General features: G+C 35.8%; 1 protein-coding gene across 2 annotated transcripts in view; it reads left to right on the top strand.

The window, feature by feature from the left end:
* The window catches only part of LOC106872636 (thrombospondin type-1 domain-containing protein 4), a 334,387-nt gene that overhangs the window by 285,961 nt on the left and 26,138 nt on the right, over positions 1–22,288 (top strand). For both annotated transcript variants that reach the window (XM_089360964.1, XM_089360963.1), the window contains exons 8-11: positions 7,306–7,478; positions 12,448–13,339; positions 16,245–16,374; positions 18,422–18,629. In XM_089360964.1, coding sequence (XP_089217090.1) covers positions 7,306–7,478; positions 12,448–13,339; positions 16,245–16,374; positions 18,422–18,629 — 1,403 coding nt within the window. The remainder of the gene's footprint in view (positions 1–7,305; positions 7,479–12,447; positions 13,340–16,244; positions 16,375–18,421; positions 18,630–22,288) is intronic.

Below are 22,288 nucleotides of genomic sequence, written 5' to 3'. Positions count from 1 at the left end.
CAAGATAATCCCTTCTAAGTATGCTTGAAACATTCACTTAATCCATGGATAAGCATAATCAGCGTTACAGCTGGCCGGATCAATAAAACGCTGCCCTACATAATCCATTATCGAAGGTTCGCATCCCATAGCAGCACGTCCTTGACTTCAAATTTTTGCACAAGGCCAGCAATTTCGAAGAAGGGTCTAAGTCGATTACATCGACCCCAGTACTCAACTGGTACTTACTTTATCGACCCCGAAAGAATGACTGACAGAGTCAACCCCGGCGGCATTTAAACTCAGAATGTAAAGTCGGAAGAAATGCCACTAAGCATTTTGTTCGGCATGGTTACGATTCTGCCAGCTCGCTGCCTTCTATGATGGCGAAATATTACTAATATTACTCTTGTATAAGGTGAGGAGCTGGAGGAAACGTTAGCACGCCGGCAAAAATGCTTAGCGGCCTTTCGTCCGTCTTTACGTTCTGAGTTCAAAATTCCGTCGAGGTTGACTTTCTCTTTTATCATTTCAGGAGTCTACAAAATAAGTTAAGCAGTGGGGTTGATGTAATTGACTTACCTTCTCCCTCGAAATTGCTGGCCTTGTGCCAAAATTTGACACCAATATTAAGCAGGTCAATCCACGCATATATATATATATATATATATATATATATATATATATATATATATATATATACATATATATATATATATATACATATATATATATACATATATATACGCATATATATATATATATACATATATATATATATATATATATATATATATATATATATATATATATATATATATATATATAACATATGTGGAGGCGCAATGGCCCAGTGATTAAAGCAGCGGACTCGCGGTCATAGGATCGCGGTTTCGATTCCCAAACCGGGCGTTGTGAGTGTTTATTGAGCGAAAACACCTAAAGCTCCACGCAGCTCCTGCAGGGGATGGTGGCGAATCCTGCTGTACTCTTTCACCACAACTTTCTCTCACTCTTACTTCTTGCTTCTGTTGTGCCTGTAATTCAAAGGGTCAACCTTGTCACACTTTGTCACGCTGAATATCCCCGAGAACTACGTTAAGGGTACACGTGTCTGTGGAGTGCTCAGCCACTTGCACGTTAATTTCACGAGCAGGCTGTTCCGTTGATCGGATCAACTGGAAACCTCGAGTGCCAACACATACACATATATATACACACATATATATATACACACACACATATATATATATACATATATAATAACATATATATACATACATATATATACATATATATATGCATATATATATTTACATATATATACATATTTATATATACATACAATTAAACCTTGGGAGAGGCATTATGCCGGTAATAAACACACGCACTGGTTCAGTCCTTTATTAATTTATATAGTTTTTTTGTTAAATTATTTCATTGCACTCTTGCAATCTCTTCAGTAACTTGTCTCTCCACTTCCATTTATTTATCCACATCAAGAATCTTGCACACGAAATACACATACGAAATATATATACATACATATGTATATATATACATGTATATATATATACATACATACATATATACATATATATATACATACATATATATATATATATAGAGAGAGAGAGAGAGAGAGAGAGAGAGAGACATACATACATATATATATATATATACATATATTATACATATATATATATATATATATATATATATATATATATATATATATATATATATATATATATATAAAACAGCATAGTCGGGAGCTTTCCCTTTTCTTTGCCTTCTTCAATACAAAACCATTCTTTTAGAAGAATTTAGTCGATTCTATAGGCCTCAGTATTTGACTGGTACTTTACTTTTATTTCATCGACCCTGAAATGATGAAAGGCAAATTTGATCGTTATAGGATTGGAACTCAGAATAGAAGAAAACAATTTTCTTCCCATCCTTTATCGATTCTACCAATCTCTTGCTCGTGGGGTGGTAGGGGAGGACAATATAATCCATGACTGCCCTTGTTAGCACTCCGAGCGGGGTTCAAGTCTTCATATGTTCGTTAAAAAGTTACCGTATTTGGTGACACAAAAGACGTATATTAAATGCACCTTAATTTCAACAGCACATATTCCGAAAAAAAAAAATAGAGTTTTTAGTGCATTAAAGCCCATGGGGTAGGAGGGCCAACGTTGCCTATAGAACCCTGGGCGATTGATTTCTTTTAGATATTATTTTACTTTGGGAAAAAATTCGTCTTCTGTGATATCAAATACAGTTGTCAGAAATGGGAGAAGCTACCAGAGAACTAGTGACAACGTTTCATCAACGGAGTCACTCAGTAGATTTATTCAGTTCAGTGATTCATTTGATCATTAGATTTGATGTGGACTCTTTTGCTTCGTGATTCATTATTTAAAGGTTCTTAAATGATTAATGTACATTTTAATTACCAGATACTTTGTTTTCTAAATTACGACGTCGCTAAGTAAATGAATAAATGTAATGTCTAGAACACTTTCTATTCCGATGATGTTTATTACATTCTAAAACTTATGTTTTAGGTGTCGGGATGAGGGTGGGATCCACATAAAACTATTCCAATCCCAAATTTGGAAGCTGCCATTAAATAAACATTATTATTTCTTGAACACTGGGAAAATCAAAAGAAAACCTATAAAAAAAAATATATATATATATAAACACTGAAAGAAAACTAATTTGTTAAAGGGTAAAAGTAAATCTAGCTTGAATTAATGAGAAAATAGCATTGCCTACAAAGTCACTGTAATTCTTTGAACATTTCTGGAACTCTGATAACATCTTAATTAAGAAATATTTTTATTAAAGGACTTCATTGTTTCACTAAGATCTTTTGCTTAGAAATGAATCGCCTATCTTTGTGGTTTTTGTTTTTGTTAGTTCAGAGATTCTGTTTTGATTTTGTCTTTTATACTTTTTGGTAAAGTCAAATTGAATGGAGCCGCCTTTGAATAAGTCTTCAAATGTAGAAATAAAAATGATTAAGAACATTATATTTATTACTTTGCAGACACGTAATTACACTAAGCCGATATGGTTTTGGGTTACCAATTCCAAAATCTTACATTCATTATCTGCTGCAGGCGCTTTGTTATCTGTAGTTTTGAATAATTATTTAATTATTTCAACTCTTTCACCCAGCAACCACGAACGGGCGATGACCTTCCAAACCAACCGCAAACCCATCAGCATCGACGTTTACTTCAAGCTGGTGTTAGGTTCATCTACCGATTCGTTTCTGCCTCTCGGGTGTTTGCAATTAAATAACTAATTTGTAGAATCATTAGAGCGTAGAACAAAATGCTTTGCCGACATGTGTCCCGAATCTCAATGCTCCGAGTTCAGATCCCACCTAGGTCAACTTTTCTTGTCATTTTATCAGGATTGATGAAACGGAGTGTCATTCCGGAAATTGAGAGGCTGGAGGAACTGTTAGTGTTTAGTGATGTATTTAGTATTTAACAGTATATTAAACTGGCCCTCTATATTAAACTGGCCCTCCGTCGGTTACGACGGCGAGGGTTCCAGTTGATTCGATCAACGAAATAGCCTGCCCGTGAAATTGATGTGAAAGCGGTTGATCACTCTACAGATACGTGTACCCTTCACGTTGTTCTCGAGGAGATTCCGTGTGACACAGAATGTAACAAGGGCGGCCCTTTGAATTACAGGTACAACTCATTTTTACCAGCTGAGCAGACTGGAGCAACACAAAACAAAGTGTCTTGCTCAAGGACACAACGCACCACCGGGCATCGAACTCACACCCTAACGATAGTGAACCGAATACCCTAATCACCAAGCCACTCACCTACAATAAATAATATAATTAGTGTCTTAATCATTACGGTGTTCGAGTAACGATCACAAGGTCGTAAGTTCAATTTCTGGATTGGGCATCGCGTTGTGCCCTTGAGCAAGGCACTTCGTTTCACGTTCTCCCAGTCCACTCAGCTATAAATGAGCACCAACCGGGTACAGGTGCGTCTCCATTTCTTTCCAGACGCCATATTGTCAATGATCCGCTGGTTCACAGGATGGGAGAGCCTGGAGGATTTCTATGTCAGGCCGCGACCACATTGGTCTCTAAAAACAATTAGTTTACCTTCAAACGAGTTTACCTTCAGATATGCTCATTAGGTTATTTTTTGCATTATCTGAAATAGAATACCCATATATCTATTAATCCCAAAAACTGAATTATTATTGTTTTCTATTATATATTTTGTATATTTCTAGATAAATATATAAATACATGATAAGCAAGACCCCACTGTAAGATATGCAGATGCATGGAATGCTAAAGGATTGTACCTGATTGATTTGGAAATTCGTTTTTCCCAAATTATTTAAATTAATATATATATATATATATATATATATATATATATATATATATATATATATATATATATATATATATATATCAATATATTATAAATTAACTACCAACAAAAATAATTGGTAAGCTAACTCATATAGGGACGATTGTCTTATTTATATTAGGAATTATTCTACCCAATGTTTGCAGAGACTTAAAGGTAGGTTATCTAGATTTTTTAATAGGATGGGAATGAGTGTCACTTACGATGATGATATTTCGCTAGCTAATTATTTAGATGTGACACTTGATATAAAAAACGATACGTATAGACCGTACCATAAACCGTCTACTAATTTGAAATATATAAGTAGATGGAGTAACCACCCTAGAAGTATTATCGATAATTTAGTTAGAAATATTTCGATTAGGCTTTCTAAGTTATCAGCTAATCGTGTTGTTTTCGATAATGAAGCTCCTTTTTATAATGAAGCTCTAAATAGGGCTGGTTTTAAAGATAAGGTTTATTATGTTGAACCTGAATCTGGTGAGGTTAGAGTAGATAGGGATGTTAGGAATAATAAGGTTAAGTTGGTTAGGAGTAATAATAAAAAAATTTATGATCATAGATATAATCGTAATAATGTCATGCGTAATTCTAAATGTTTTAGGTATTTTGCAAAAGGCTTTAATTATATTAATGATTGTTATCTTTGGTTTATTTTACCATTTGGTAAAAATGTTAAGTCGAATTTGGTAGCTCAGTTTAGGGAGGTAATTAGTAAGCATTTCCCTGCAAATTCGCGTTACGGTAAAATTATTAATACGCATAGTGTTAGGTTTGGTTTTTCCAATACTAAGAATCTAGAGCAGATTATTGCAGCACATAATTCTAAAGTTCTTAAGACAGGCATGAATGGAATGAATAGGGATGAGGACCCTCACTTAGGTAATAATATTATAGGTTCTAAGATTGAGGAAACTGAGATTAATCCCAGGAGGTTAAAGTTTGAGGGTTCGAACGTGAGATTAAGGAATATAGTGTATCAGTGTAAGGTTAAGAGCGATACAGATGTTAGTGTTTATGTGGGTTGTTCTTCGGATAAGATTTGTAGGAGAATTTCTTGTCACTTTAATACGTTTAGAGATAGGAGTAAAATAGCTAGTACTAGTCTTAGTAGGTTTGTTTGGGGGTTAAAAGAACAAAATAAGAACTTTTCGTTAGAATGGTCTATTATTGGGAGAGATTTCCCATACGATAAGGGTAGGAGGTATTGCAACTTGTGCAATCTTGAGTTGTTTTTTATTCTATTTTCAAAGCATAAACTAATTAATAAACTAACATATAATGGGTTCAGATGTGTTCACGTTCGCAAACATACTTATTTTTAGTTTAGATAATTTCATTGTTTATTTTCTCCTATAACTGAACTTTGTTATGATCGGGTATTAAGGTCTGGGTTTTAGTATTTTTAGTTCTGCTATTGCTCTATTTATTTATTCGTACATCCGTTCATATACATGTGCAAGTGTATATACATATGCATGGGTATACGTGGAAAAATGTGTGTATATATGTGTATGTATGTGTGTATGTGCGTATATATGTATATGGGTATGTGTATGTATATGTATGTGTGTATGCACGTATATGTATATATATATATACCTATATGTATATATGTATATATATATATATATATATATATATATATATATGTGTGTGTGTGTGTGTGTGTGTGTATGTGTGTGTGTAATGTTTTGTATGTGTGTATATATGTATGTGTATACATATGTATGTATATGTGTGTATATATATATGTGTGTGTATGTGTGTGTATATATGTATATATATATATATATATATATATATATATGCATATATGTGTGTATGTATATGTGTGTGTGCATATGTATATGTATATGTACATGTATATATATGTATATATGTATGTATGTGTGTATGTGTGTGTATATGGTGTTTTGTATGTGTATAGGTTTTTTTGTGTGTATATGTATATATAATTTTATAATATATTTTAAAATGAGGTTTTTTAAACATATTTTTATATTTATATATATATATGTGTGGATGTGTGTGTGTGTGTGTGTGTGTGTGTGTGTGTGTGTGTTTACGACTTGTGAACTTTGCTTGTTTGTGTATGCATACATATGCATGTGAGCGTGCACGTGTGTGCGCGCATGAACGTGAGTGCGCACATGAACGTGTGTGCGCGCATGAATGTGTGTGCGTGTATGTACGGGCGCACACACGGATGCCTGTATGTAGGTAATTGCGTTCTTTTGCTAAAACTTTAAAAATTTTGTTCGGTTTTTTGTAATTGTGGAATGTTTTCGCCATGAACGGTTTGTGTTTTTAAACCGAATGTATTTTTTCTGATGTTATATTTATTCCTGAATGATGTGTAAAGAAATTTTGCTTTATTAAGTCTCTTAATGAATTCTTTATACTGAAATATATATTGAAGAAGATAAATATGTTCATTTGAATATATACGTTTTTGCGTCGTAACTCCTTTATTATTATTAATATATATATATATATATATATATACGAGTGGGTGTCGAAAAGTTCCTGGTTTCGGCCAAAACAAAATACAGGAGGATAAATTAATTATGATTTTATTCAACATATTCCCTTCTCAGATTCACACGCTTATTGCAGCAGTCCTTCAGTTTAAAAGAACTCGGAAGGTTGGACCTCCAACCAGTCCTTTTGCGAAACCCTTAAAACCAGGAACTTTTGAGCACCCTTTCGTATATTATCTTTAGCGAACCAGTGACAACATCGTTTAAACGCATTTTACAAAAACATAAAAGAGAAAATATAATTTACCACCGGGTATCCGTTTCTCTGTATTGCGTTATTCATTATTGTCTCTTTCTAAACGCCATGATAATCATTATCCTAATATCTTTAATAATTCTATTTGCAGCTATAAAAACCAAATCCGGCCACGGACTTCTTAATACTCATTGGCAATTATCTTCTTATGGAATAAAACGGATTCCTGGAACAGTTCTGGATTACCAACGTCAGAGGAATTCATCTTGTCCTGGACAGTGTATATTTATTGTGGGACCTTTATCAGAAGATATCCAAATACAGGTATATAGACATGCATACACACATACACACACATACATACATACATACATACATATACACGTACATACATACATACACACATACATACATACACATATAAATAAATACACCCGTATATACAGACACATACATACGCACATAAATACACCCGTATATACAGGCACATACATACGCACATACATACGCATATACATATACACATACATGCATACATACATACATACATGCGCGCACACACACACACATCCATCCATATATATACATTCATACACACACACATGCATACGTACACATATACATACATACACACTTACATACACACACGTACATACATACACACATACATACACACACGTACATGCATACATATACATACATACACACATTCATACACACATACATGCACACATACATACACACATACATACACATACATCAAGACACATGCATATTTACATACATACACGCGCACACACACGTACATTCACACACACATACATACGCACACATACATATACACACACACATACATACACGCATACATACACACACATACATATACACACGTACATGCATACACATGCGCACAACACGTGTATAGATACATGGTGGTTGTCTACTCCTTATACAGCGTTTGACCACCTCCTCTACCTACACCTTAGAACCATCATGGCGTCTGATATGGCTTTTTAAACCAGACAATGTTCTGAAAAGAGAACCACATTGATTGCATATCCGATTTGGACCACAGAGCTGCAGTTAAGTTCTGATCTTTGTGGATCTTAAAATGTCTTTTGAGACGTTTGGACGCTCGCTTTGCTGTAAAGTCTTGTGTTAAAGAGGCGCTTAAACCCTACAGAAACTTATGAAGTGCTCCAGACTGTACATATATACATACATACGAAGAAAAACAAATACACATATACACACAAATACGAAAATCAAGTAGACACACATAAAACAAGTGTACGTCGGTATACATACTTATATATGAATGTCTGTATATGGGCATGCATGCACACACAAAGTGTATTCCAAAAGTTTTGAGACATTTTCAGAAGTCTCAATTTTTGAGACATTTCTAAGAAGTATAAAATTCCAATCTCCTTCAAAGTAAGACCCTCTGGCTTCAATGTACCTGTTGTGGTGCCCAACGTATTTCGTGAAGGCAAAAGGAACTCTTACCACAGCCGCTTTCGTCCTCTCAATACCTTCACAATGGCTGCTCCTGAAGTTTCCCTTCAGTTTGGGAAAAACCAAAATTCACAAGGAGCAAAGTTTGGACTATAGGGAAGGTGTGGGACAGTTCTGATGCCTATCTCCGTCAAGATGGAATTGTTCTGGTGCAAGTGCTCAGGTGTATTGCTACGAAATCTCTTTCTGAACTCTGTCAAAACCTCCACAAAGTACTCTTTGTCGACCAACAGGCTAGAGAAAATCCAGTGAATGTAGATCTTGCCGTTGCTATTGGAAAAGGAGATCGTTATTAGCCTTTTGGTGGACTTTTTTTGCCTGGTATTTTCTGCCAGCGAAAAACAGACCAATCTGGAGCACTTCATAAGTTTTTGTAGCGTTTAAGCGCCTCTTTAACACAAAACTTTATTGTAAAGCGAGCGTCCAAACGTCTCGATTGCTTCTTGCAAACAAGTCAACAGTGGCAAGGAGTATTTAGTAGGGTGTGATCAAAGTGTTGGTACAGTCGTCCCCTTCAATCTGGAATAAGAAGTTGGCAACTCAGCTTATTAAATGTATAGTAACTGTATAGTAATCCTTCGCCATATCACGGTTCGCCTATCGTGGTTTATTATCTAAGCTTCCGTCGATTCCTCTGTGGTGTTGTTTTGCATTTATAACAAAATAAATATATACAAATTATGAAAATTAAAAAATACACAATACATTACTCTTTCTACTTTGCGGATTTTCACCTATCGCCAGTGGTCTTGGAACGTAACACCCGGAGTAGTCGAGGGATTACGGTATACTAAAATTACAATAATTTAGTAGTTACTGTCTCTCCTAACAAAAAAAATGCGTCAAAAACTTCTGGAATGCACCTCATGTTATCGTGCATATATATACGTATGTATATGTGAAGGCATGGACGGATGGCAGTGTGATGCAATTACTTTCAAATATATATTTTTTATTTATGAGACGTTTTCTTTCTTACGATGGTAGCATAAATAACTTCAAACAAGTTACGCTGTTCAGCAATTAAGAAGACGTATGTGTAATCATTTCATCTCATATTTATTTCGCTTACTCGAGTTATCCAAATATATTTTTGCATTTTCTCGTATTCATTTGATATATGAATATATATTATATAATTATATAATTATACACATATAGTCGTTTCATTGTATATCCCGCAGGTATGTATACCTGAAACTAAAGGCCATTTTAGGTATTTGTACTTCGTGGGGAGGAGAAAATGCATGAGGGTTGGGAGGCAAAATTTTTTTTTAGTCGAAATATTTAAAGGAAAAAATTATTTTTTGCTGTGGTTGTTGACATGCATTTGTTAAAGAGAAACGTTAGCGACACCAGTCTCCCCGATCTCAGTCGGAACCTGCCGAAGGCTCTGCGCCCGATACCTTTTTTCGGTAGTAAAGCAGAGAAAAAAATGCTGTGAAGGTCTTTATATCTTTCACTTGTTTCAATCATTAATTAGACTGCGGCCATGCTAAGGCACCGCCTTCAAGAATCATAGTCAAATGAATCGTCCCCAGTACTTACTTTTTAAAGCCTGATACTTAGTCTATCGTTCTCTTTTGCCGAACCGCTAAGTTACGGGGATGTAAAAACACACCAACGCCAGTTGTCAAGCGTTGGTGGGAGATAATCAGAGACACAAACACACACACATATACATACATATATATATATGACGGGCTTCTTTCAGTTTCTGTCTACCACATCCACTCACAAGGCCTTACTCGACCCGAGGCTATAGTAGAAGACACTTGCCCAAGCTGCCATGCAGTGGGACTGAGCCTGGAATCATGTGGCTGGGAAGCAAGCGTCTTACCACACAGCCACGCCTGAGTATGGGAAACCTTGTCAAATTTATCCCGGTCTGTTGGTCATAAAGAATACTGCAGATTCAGGGTTTCTCTGTGTTTTTTTATCTTTTCACTTGCTACAAAAATTCTCGAGACTTGGTTGTGTAGTAAACAAAAATAATTGGAATCTGAGGAATCTGGCGGTCTGGGTCGGCAAAAAAAAGGGGAATTAATTAAAATTCTCATAACGTTAGAAACTTCCCTCTCCTCACACCGGTCCAACTTGCCCTATTTCGTTGATGTTACTATTTTTGAAACTTCAATAAATTGAGAGATAAATCTCAATTTATCTCAGCAACAAAAAATAATAAAACAAAATAATAATAATAATAATAATAATAATAATAATAATAATAATAATAATAATAATAATAATAATAATAGAACAGAGAAGTAGGAATGATATCCAAATGGTTCCTATTTTGAAATCAAAGAAAATAAACTGTTAGACATACTGTCACAACATCATACAAAACGAAGATAAAACGCGGTGTACCTCAAGGTAACGTTTTTCGGCTGCTATTATTTATCATGTATATCAGTCTAATGATATATACATTCATGTCGCTGGATGTCAAATAATTTATCTATGCAGTGATATTGTTTTACTTTATTCCCACAAGGAAATAAAAATCATAAAATAAAAATTAAATACCCAACTTTTTGACCTCCAGTCTTGTTTTGTTGATAATAAAATGTCAATGTACCCAGAAAAGACTGAATATTTTCTCTTTAAACCCAAAAGGGACTATTAAATCCATCCATCCATATATATATATGTATGTATGTATATATATATATATATATATATATATATATATATATATATATATATATATATATATATATATATATATGTATGTATGTATGTATTTATTTATATATATATATATATATATATATATATATCGCAAAAGGGATATATATAACCGTATCCCTTTACAGAATTTTTTAGTACTAATTTAGATGAATCACTTAATGCTAGAAAAAGCGAAGAGAATATAATCGAAAAAGTAAATTCGAAGCTAAAACATATGTTCAGACACCAAAATTACAAGAAAATAAAACTGAGACAATCATTGTATACACTTAGTGATCAACTGATATTTTGGCTGTCGTAATATGTAGCAGGGTTAACTCTAGCTAGTGCGAGGAACAATGAAAGACACTAAATCAGCCGAAAGAAAATAGTAAGATTTGTTTTAATAAAAAAAAATTGCCTAAGATAAATAAAAGAGAATTATAAATCATCAGACATAAATAAAGTAAACATACAATCCAGATAATAATGTTTAAGGTTACAACTGGTGTTTATTTGCTTAATTGATAGATTTATAATATAGACAAAATGTCCAAGCGGGATGTAAATAAACCTTTTTAGAACTAATGAACTATATTGAAAATAAACAGCGTAACTACAAGATTAATCATTTACGTCTTCATTACGAAATTAAACAGAAATTATTGATATTCGTTATTTAACAGTAATGGAACAAACTGCCAAGATAGTGGAAATAAATATTTTAGCTCGAATTATTAAAAAAAATAACTCGTCGATCGGCGTAATTCCAAGTATCAGAGACGAGCTGGAAATGAGATTGTAACACTTATACAACTACATAACTTATAAGATTTATTCTACAATGTTTTATAAGTATATTTAATATAGATATTTATCCAGCATATGAAATTTCATTAAAAGAGCCATCTATCCATTATACTTAATGCACACGCACTGTCGACAGGCTAGTTACTGCAATCTCCGAACAAACACTGCAATTACTGGCCAATCGGTATTATGAATGCATTACGAATAATATTTAAATGGTTCAAATTATTTATAATGATGAAAAAAAGTTATGAAAATAATTTTTCAATAATTGTTTTATTCTTTCCTTCAGTTACTTTTCTACAGAGAGTCATCAGAAATTTCCTATCAGTTCAGCGCCCAACTTGACATGAACGGTGGGCATTCGGAAAAGAAAAATTCCCACACAGAGAAGCACTCTAGCTGGAAACACGGAAGTTTTTCTCGTCACCATCATTCCAGTAATTCCAGAAAGCCAATAAGTTCTCATTCTGTAGAAAATGAATCGAATGGACACCAACATAATGAACGTAAAAAAATGAGAACCAAAAATGGAAGATATCATTATGATGAAAGTTTTATGAGTCCTCATCATAGACGTCACAGAAAAAGGCCAAGAGTCCCTACAACCTTATCCACACCTTATCATACAACCGTAAGTTCCGGAAAATTCCATGGTACATTCGTGAGAAAGAATATTACAGAAAACCGAAGATACCGTAACCAGAATAATAGGGGTGTATTTAGACCGTCAATAAATGGAGGTGATTATCAAAAGCATCATATTTCAAGACCGTCTATATATAGAAACAGTCATGGTGAAAACGATGCTGTAAATAGAAAATTGCGGAATAATCCTTTCGTCTCTTCAAGACAACCTGTGCACCGAAAGTCCTCGATTTCTCTCTCTGGCCCTCAGAAACCTCCGATCACTTCTTTTGAAAACACGGATACGAACCAGGACAAAATTGTACGTAAAAAGCAACCTGTTAAGGTCAATGGAGATTATCATGGCAGAAAACTCGGAACGTCCGAATTAGAATTAGCTTCATCTAAATCTGTGGACAACTCGGGACCCGTCTCACGCTTCTTCGTAAAATATACCGGAGTTAATAACAAAACTAGCACTAATATTGACGATTCTACATCCGGCTATTCATGGAGAATTTCAGGATTTACCGAGTGCACACAACCTTGTGGTGGAGGTAAGTGGTACTTTAAAGTATTTGACATCCTACAATGCTCTAACAATTGCGGGGGAAGAGGGGTATAACAAAGTTAATTCATTATTACGATAATGACGATATGGCAGCGTATTGACAGAATCGGTAGAGCGTCAGAAAAATGCTCTGTGGCATTTCTTCCTACTTTTTTACATGCTGAGTTCAAATCTCGCCGTCATCAACTCTGCCTTTAATTCTTTCGAGATCAATAAATTACCCGTCAAACACTGGAGTCGGTATTGTCAAAATCACTGGCCTTGAGCATATATTAAAAACCATTATTACAAAAGTGACAGGTCCACGAATTGGTGGAAGGGTTCAAAAGACCGCTCTACAACCAGTAATAGCAAAAGATCCCCTAAGAAAGAATACATTAGATTATGCAGTCCTAGATACGCTGTGAAGCGAGGGATCGGCAGCAACGGCAGACAAAATGCCTTGCAATAATTGTTTGCGTTGTGAATTTAAATCCTGCTGAGATCAACCTTATCTTATATCCCTTGAAGGTCGATTAAATAAAGTACTTGACCAGATGTTATGAGTACGAAATTGCTGGAGAGCGTTGGACAAAATACTTTTCAGTGTTTACGTTCAGAGTTCGCCTACGACGACACAAATACCAAGTTTTATCAACACTCATGTTTTGCTTGGACCACGTCAGTGACGTGAAGAAAGAAAGCTTACATCTATTGACGATTTCTTAAAAACAAATTCTGCTCGAATCCTATGCCATGAGTAGGAGCTTTCTACGTGCCGCTAAGTGGTCAACCTTGGCCAAAAGAGAGTTTAGTTAGACATGATATATCTGAAAAACTAAGATGGTGACAGTTGAAATGTCATTGGTGTGCTTGGTCAGCGATGAATTAGTTGCAACGTTCCGTGTTGGGTGTCGTATGTGTCTACCAATACCTCCACCGCCCATGTTCTGTGGTGCTTTTGCACACACTTTCTCACACATTAAATCAGATGTTACTAGCCCACCCCTGAGCTCACTGGCGGTGAATTAGTTGAACTTTTACAATATCGGATAGAATACTTCATAGTATTTCTTCTGACTCACTGCACTTTGATTTCAAATCCTGCCAAAGTTAACTTTGCATTTCATGCTTTCGACTTCGATATAAAAAAAAAGGTCCTCTGCAAGGTGGTGGATTAAGGAAATGTAAGAACGGCAAATCGGATATTTAGCTGTATTTATTCCTGCTCTTTGCATTCTGAGCTCAAAATCCTATCATGGCCTAATCCTGTTAAACCGTTCGGTTTATCTTTGATATCTTTAGTGGACTCTAGGGTGTGGAAAGTTTTTGTATCGGATCTCCAGTTTGAAAACGCGTTTCTTTCACCTTTCTACCAGTCTCGAGAGGATGTCAAAGGTGATGGGTAACCCAGTTTTTCCTCCTTACTAAAAGATAGACACACACACACACACACACTCACATACACACACACTCACACACACATACACAATTATCCTGGACCATATCGACAGAAAGGCATCTCCTCCGACTGGTTGGCATGACCTCTGAAACACACATTCTATGCCCTCTTTCTACTTTTCCCACCTCGACTACTACGGTATCTGCTCCTCAGGGTTCACCAATGTGTGAACTCTGAGGAGCCACCTCCGCTCAAGGTCTTTTGATTTACTCTTCTCTCCTCTTCTCGCCCCCGCAGTGTCCACCGTTCTGGAAGGATACTTTTTTTAATGACCTTTCAAAGCATTAAAAGCTGAAGCTGACCTCGATGCGATTTGAAGTCAGGAACGTAAAGAGCTGGAAGAAACGCTGACTAAGCATTTTACTCGCCGTACTCAAGCCACTGCCAGCTTGAAGTCTACTGTATATATATATATATATATATATATATATGTGTGTGTGTGTGTGTGTGTGTGTGTGTGTGTGTGTGTGTGTATGTATGCATATGAGTTTGTATGTATGTATGTATGTATGTATGTATGTATATGTTTGTGTGTCTGTATTTGTCCCCCTAACATCGCTTGACAACCGATGCTGGTGTGTTTACGTACCCGTAACCTAGCGGTTGGAGAAAAACAGACCGATACAATAAGTACTAGGTTTACAAAGATTAAGTCCTGGGATCGATTTGCTCGACTAAAGGCAGTGCTCCAGTATGGTCGCAGTCAAATGACCGAAACAAATAATACGATAAAAGAATACTAGTAAGGTGGTGAGCAGGCAAAATCGTTAGCGCGCCGAACAAAATGCTTAGTGCCATTTCGTCCGACTTTGCTTTTTACTCTTCCACGATGAAAAGGCAATTAAGTACTTGTTATGTAATGAGGTCAATATCATCGACTATATTCTACCCACACCACAACTAATATCTGACCTTCTACCTATGTTGGAAATTATAAACATTATTGTTGTTGTTATCATTATTATTGTTATTATTATTATTATTATTATTATTATTATTATTATTATTATTATTATTATTATCATCATCATCATTATTATTATTATTATTATTATTATTATTATTATTATTATTTTCAGTAGTTTTATTTTTATAGCGTGCTTTCACTTCACTACCGAGCGCAGCTCTGTGCGCCTTGGGTATGTGCTGTGTATTATTATTATTGTTATTATTATTATTATTACTATGACTAAGGCGACGAGCCGGCAGAATCGTTAGCGCACCGGGCGAAATGCTTAGCGGTATTTCGCCCGTCACTACGTTCTGAGTTCAAATTCCGCCAAGGTCGACTTTGCCTTTCATTCTTTCGGGATCGATAAATCAAGCATCGGTCGATTTAATCGACTTAGCCACCCCCACCCCCACCTCCCACAAAATTGCTGGCCTTGTGCCAAAATTTGAAACCAATGTTACACTAATCTGTTGTCTGTGTTTCTTTGTGTGTTACCAGGTATAGAAAAAACTATAATAGTTTGCGTTAAAGACAATACTCAAGTATCGGTTACAGATGAAAATTGTGACGAAAACGACAAACCTATTACTAAAACTGTCGCCTGCAACACACAACCCTGTAGAGCTGAGTGAGTATATTGTCTTCTTAATAGTGTTTGCGATGATAATAGTGATGATGTTGATAGCAATGAGAAGAAAAAAGAGAGGGAGATGAGACAGGGCCATGATGATGATGTTCATGGTATTTCCTTGACAATGGCAAGCCGCAGATAAGTGTTAAACACGCACGGTATGAAAATTAGTAGCTCCAGTTTTCTGTAGTTGACAGATTTGAGTATATAAACAGACTGGCTGCTTGTTGCTCTGAGATTAGTCAAATTAATGTAAACACCTCTGATGAGACCTCAATAAGTTTCGAAAATCGATTACGAAAATCTTCTCAATCTGACTTGTTTATATATATATATGTGTGTGTGTGTGTGTGTGTGTGTGTGTGTGTGTGTGTGTGTGGTATACTCCAAACACAGAATTACATATTAAATTCGTAACTCTGAATTTCTTATAGGTATATAATTTTTGGAGAAGTTACAACAAACACAAGTTTATGTCATTAGTCCCGTTAGCACGCCGGACAAAATGTTTAGCGGCATTACGGTCTGAGTCCAAATTTCGCCCACGTTGACTTTGCCTTTCATCGTTTCGGGGTCGATAAAATAAGAACTAGTCGAGATCTAGGGGCCAATTTATTCCATTAGCTCTCCCGCCCCAAAAATTTCAGACCTTGTTCCTAAAGCAGAAAGGATCATACCTTGCCATTCATTACTTTGGTATCACTTCACTTGTTCACTGGTTCCTTACCGTTCTGATTGTTTGGAACTCAGCATCGGATGTTCCGTATGCAGTTGGGCGCTTAATCACAACAGATCATCAGGAGATTAGTCACTGCAATCACCTTCGCCCGAGGAAGTTCATCTTTGTCAAGTTGGTCGAGAAGATGCCTGCTACTTGGTCTGCTTAATCGGGCCTGCTTGAAACACCAAAGAGAGCTAAAACTTGACTCGGTGAAGCAGGTGAAGTTCCCAGAAATTGTCGCTTCAACATCACTAAGGTCAGATATGGTGTTGACTTCAGAAGGATTCAAACAGCTGGTTCTGTTAGAACTCTCCGTACCCTAGAAAGACCGCATCGAGGAGACTAGTGAATACAAAAGAAGGAAATTGTGCTGATGCCAAAGCAATGATTGGCAAGGTACGATCCCAACGAGTTGAGATGCAGGGATTTCGCACGCTGGCCTTTTGCGGAGCTTACAACATGCTGGGTATCACAGGGGTCAGTGGGAAGAAGATCATAAGGTTGACGGTAAAGGCAGCAGACGCTGCTTCAAGGTGGCTGTGAGTCATAATGTGCAAACCCTGGAATGCACAGTGCTACAAGGAGTACAGTATTTGCTAACTGGGCACAAGCTGAGCTTCAATCAATCCCGGCAGGATCACTTGGGTGAAGGAGTCTGATTTGAAAGATATGAAACACTTAATGACTCCAGGAAATATCACTGATTATGTATCCCGGTGATTCACAGGGAGATGTATAGAAAAGGCCGACAGATAGATAGACAGACAAACCGACAGACCGACAGACAGACAGACAGACAGATAGATAGATAGATAGATAGATAGATAGATAGATAGATAGATAGATAGATAGGTGCACATAAAATAATATTATGGGATCGATCAATCGTCGTAAAAATCATTTCGGTAAGGTAATCTATAAGTAGAGTACGTGATTGGTTCTTTACCATTTACACTTTTCCCACCCCTTTTGATTAGAAGAGTTGAATGCCCTCGTAGAGACGGGTCCCCGAATAGCTATAAAGAATTTGTACTATTACATAATATGCATTCAGTGTCCCTTTCACACATATATATATACATGAACGTTTGTGTTGAACAAATAGGAGGGTAGTCCACACAAGATGTAAAATATATAGTCTAATGAAACTCGAGTTTCACGCTTAACTACCATCTTCAGGCGAGAACACACTAATAATATGAGTTGTGTGTATGTGTGTGTAAGTATGATGTATTTATCTATATGAATGTTGGTATACGCGTATTCATACATGCATGTATGTTGATCTATCATTCATTTTGGGTATCCGATTATCTTTTCAAGGTGGGTAGCTGGGCCATGGTCAGCTTGTAGTGCAAGTTGTGGAATTGGCACACAAACCAGACAGATTTTATGTCAGCAGAGAATGTCTGCCACCTTTAATCTGACCGTTTCTGCAGAACAATGTCGAGGAAAGACGAAGCCCGGCAAGACAAAAAGAGAATGTAGTTTACAGCCTTGTCATTTCTGGCAGGTTGGCAACTGGACCGCCGTAAGTTCCGTTTCTTATTGTTGATGTTGAAGTTGATGTTGTTGACGTTATTACTAGTGATGTTTTTAGGGCGGCGAGCTGGCAGAATCGCTAGCACGCAGGACGAAATGCTTAGCGGTATTTCGCCCGTCGCCATGTTCTGAGTTCAAATTCCGCCGAGGTCGTCTTTGCCTTTCATCCTTTAGGGGTTGATAAATTAAATACCATTTATGCACTGGGGTCGACGTAATCGATTATCTCCGTCTCCAAATTTCAGGCATTGTGCCTACAGTAAAACCGATTTATTGTTGATGTTTTAACTGCAGGTCAAATTTCATCCCCCAGAACTGTGATCGAAGACCTTCCAGCTGGCACCATAACAACTCTTTTTATACACCTCACCTCCAGCAAACGCGCGCACACACACACACACACACACACACACACATATACATATATATGTATATACACGTATACACACGAATACGGATATATGAATATACATATATGTATATTCTTTTACTTTTTTCAGTCATTTGACTGCGGCCATGCTGAAGCACCACCTTTAGTCGAACAAATCGACCCCAGGACTTATTCTTTGTAAGCCTAGTGCTTATTTTATTGGTCTGTTTTGCAGAACTACTAAGTTACGGAGACGTAAACACACCAACATCGGTTGTCAAGCCATGGTTGGGAAACAAACAGACACATAAATACATACACACACACACACACACACATATATATATATATATATATATATATATATATATATATATATATATATATATACGACGGGATTCCTTCAGTTTCCGTCGACCAAATCCACTCACAAGGCTTTGGTCGGCAGTGGGACTGAACCCAGAACCATGTGATTGGTAAGCAAGCTACGTACCAGACAGCCACTCCTGCGCCTACAATATATATATAAATATGCAGCATAATCCATTTAACTGTTGCCTGACGCCCTTTCATTTCACCTGACAACATATAAAGTTATACATTGGGCTGCAATTTGAAACTGGTTGTGTTATCACAGAGAGGCTCCCTTAGATTTTCGTATAATGTTTGGCTTATAGCTATGGACTCTTCCAAATTTAAACTAATCTTGTATCTAATTTCTGTTATATCTAATTTCGCAGTTACCTAGTTTTTAAGTACGTTTCGATTTCCTGCTGAGGGCAGTGAATTCATTTAAGCTCTCAATTAATACGATGATTGTATAAAAAAAACCAACAGCCGCTCAATGTGAAAGCCTACTGTGGGTATGCCTGTGTGTGTATGTTTTGGTGTTTTAATTTAATCATTAATTATGCCAATTATTTTGTAGGCGCTCTGTGACAGAATGGGTAAAAGGTTCGCTTCTCATTCACGAAGCAAATGTTCGATCTGAGACTCAGGTTCGATCCCTCTAACTCTTTAACAAGTTTTAGCTCGAGAGCAGCGGCTATGTTGGTGCACTGCCGCTAACTTTACTACACCTTCGCTACTTGAAACCTCCTCTGATATATGTGGTGTTTGGTGAAAGAGAGAGTTTGATGTTGCGGCCCTCATCTGCGTTTCCTGCCAAGAGCTCAGCTCATCCAGAACTCTTTGACAGAGGAGATCCAGTTTTGTTTTGATGACACATCCACCCTATACAGGTTTCTCAGATTTTTGAGGAGAGTATTGAAATGTTGTGGGCCCTTGAAACCCGAATCTGTTGCAATATCTAGTCCTGTATCTTGTTAGCGATGTTGGGATCTTTGAAACTGTGCATTCTGTTGTTTGTCTAACTTTCAATTCCAAAGCTTGGTACAGGTCCTTCAAGGATTTTCCAGAAACCATTACAAGTATTTCCAAAATATTGCTACGTGGTGTTTTATGAAAGTGTCATTCTCTATAGCCACCAGTAGAACTTTGGGAATGAAAGTGGGTACAAGGAAACTATATAGAAGCCCACCGAGTGGATTATATATGTAATTCAGGTATAGTCTTGTCGCTGATTCTTTCTGAGGATTATATTAATGGTTAAAGTGCCTGAATAATACTGAACCACTACAAATTCAATGAGTTTGATAGGTTAGGTGATCGAAGAACTGAAACCCCATGATCCGAAATTCAACCAAGATCCACATGTTGTTATTATTACAATACATACAGTACCAGTTTCCCACTGGGATCGATGTAATCGACTTAATCCCTTCCCTCAAATTTGACCTTAATCTTCCAGTAGAAAGGATTATTACAGTATATACAAGACGCGAGTTAGCAGAATTGCTAGCATGCCGAACAAAATTCTTAGCGACATTTCATCCGTCTGTACGTTCTGAGTTCAAATTCCACCGAGGTCTACTTTGCCTCTTATCCCTTCGGGGTCGATTAAATAAGTACCAGTTGATCGCTTGGGTCAACGTAATCGACTAACCTCCTACGCCAAAATCTCAGGCCTCATGCCTGTAGTAGAAAAAGTAATTACAGTATTCACAAACACACAGATATATATATATATATATATATATATATATATATATATATATATATATATATATATATATATATATATATATATTGGTTTATGTATATATTAATATTATCTCAGTTATTAAAACTTTCGATAATTTGAATACGTTAATAGTTACCAGAGGTAGCAAAATTACACTAAAAAACAAGATATCCCAACCGTTTTACAGGTTGATATACCGATTTAAAGTGATACATTTTGAGATGATATGGATAATAATAAATGGAGCAAAACGCATGTCGAAGAAAGTTCCTTTAATTCCTACATATATGTTTCGAAATAAATGATCGTTCTTTCACAAAGAAGAAAGAGTTGTTGGGGGTCTTCATTCATTTCTCTTCGGGGAGATCATAATAAAACATGTAATAGCAAGACAAAAACGAAATCATGGGATAACTTACGAGCCGTGATGTTACATGGTCAGTGACCGTTAGAAACCTTCTAACATATATGTAGGAATTAAAGGAACTTTCTTCGACATGCGTTTTGCTCCATTTATTATTATCCATATATATACACACACACACACACACACACACACATATATATATATATATATATATATATATATATATATATATATATATATATATATATATATATGTATATAGCAAAAATTTAGATTCAGGTGAATATGGTACTTAAGTTGAGGCACCAGAATTTAGTATGGTATTATCCATACAATTTCAAAGTAAGGTGATAAAAATTAAAATAAGCAGCAAGGATATCCAGAGGTAATGCAGTACGATCGTTTCATGCAACTCCATTTAATTGAACAATGTAATAATTACATCAATTTAAAATGCAGAGCAATCTTCAGCTGCACAAAGACATAGAATTTAATTGAATTAGAACAGGTGGACACATTAGTATAATTATACCTAAAATCCCCAAGAAGTTATTATTATACTAAATCTCCAAGAGGTTATTATTATACAAGAAGGTATTATTATACTAATGTGTTCTAATTTAATTAAATTTAATGTCTTTGTGCAGCTGAGGATTTCTCTGTATTTTAAATTGATGTAATGATTACATTGTTGAATTAAACGGAGTTGCATGAAACGATCGTAATGCATTACTTCTGGATAACCTTGTTGCTTATTTATATATATATATATATATATATATATATATATATGTATGTATGTGTGTATGTATGTATGTATGTATGTAT

Source organism: Octopus bimaculoides, chromosome 12 (genome assembly GCF_046866305.1).
Source record: "Octopus bimaculoides isolate indiv1 chromosome 12, ASM4686630v1, whole genome shotgun sequence".
NCBI lineage: Eukaryota > Metazoa > Mollusca > Cephalopoda > Octopoda > Octopodidae > Octopus > Octopus bimaculoides.
Note: the sequence above shows the minus strand (reverse complement) of the source record. Positions and strands in the feature narration are given on the sequence as shown.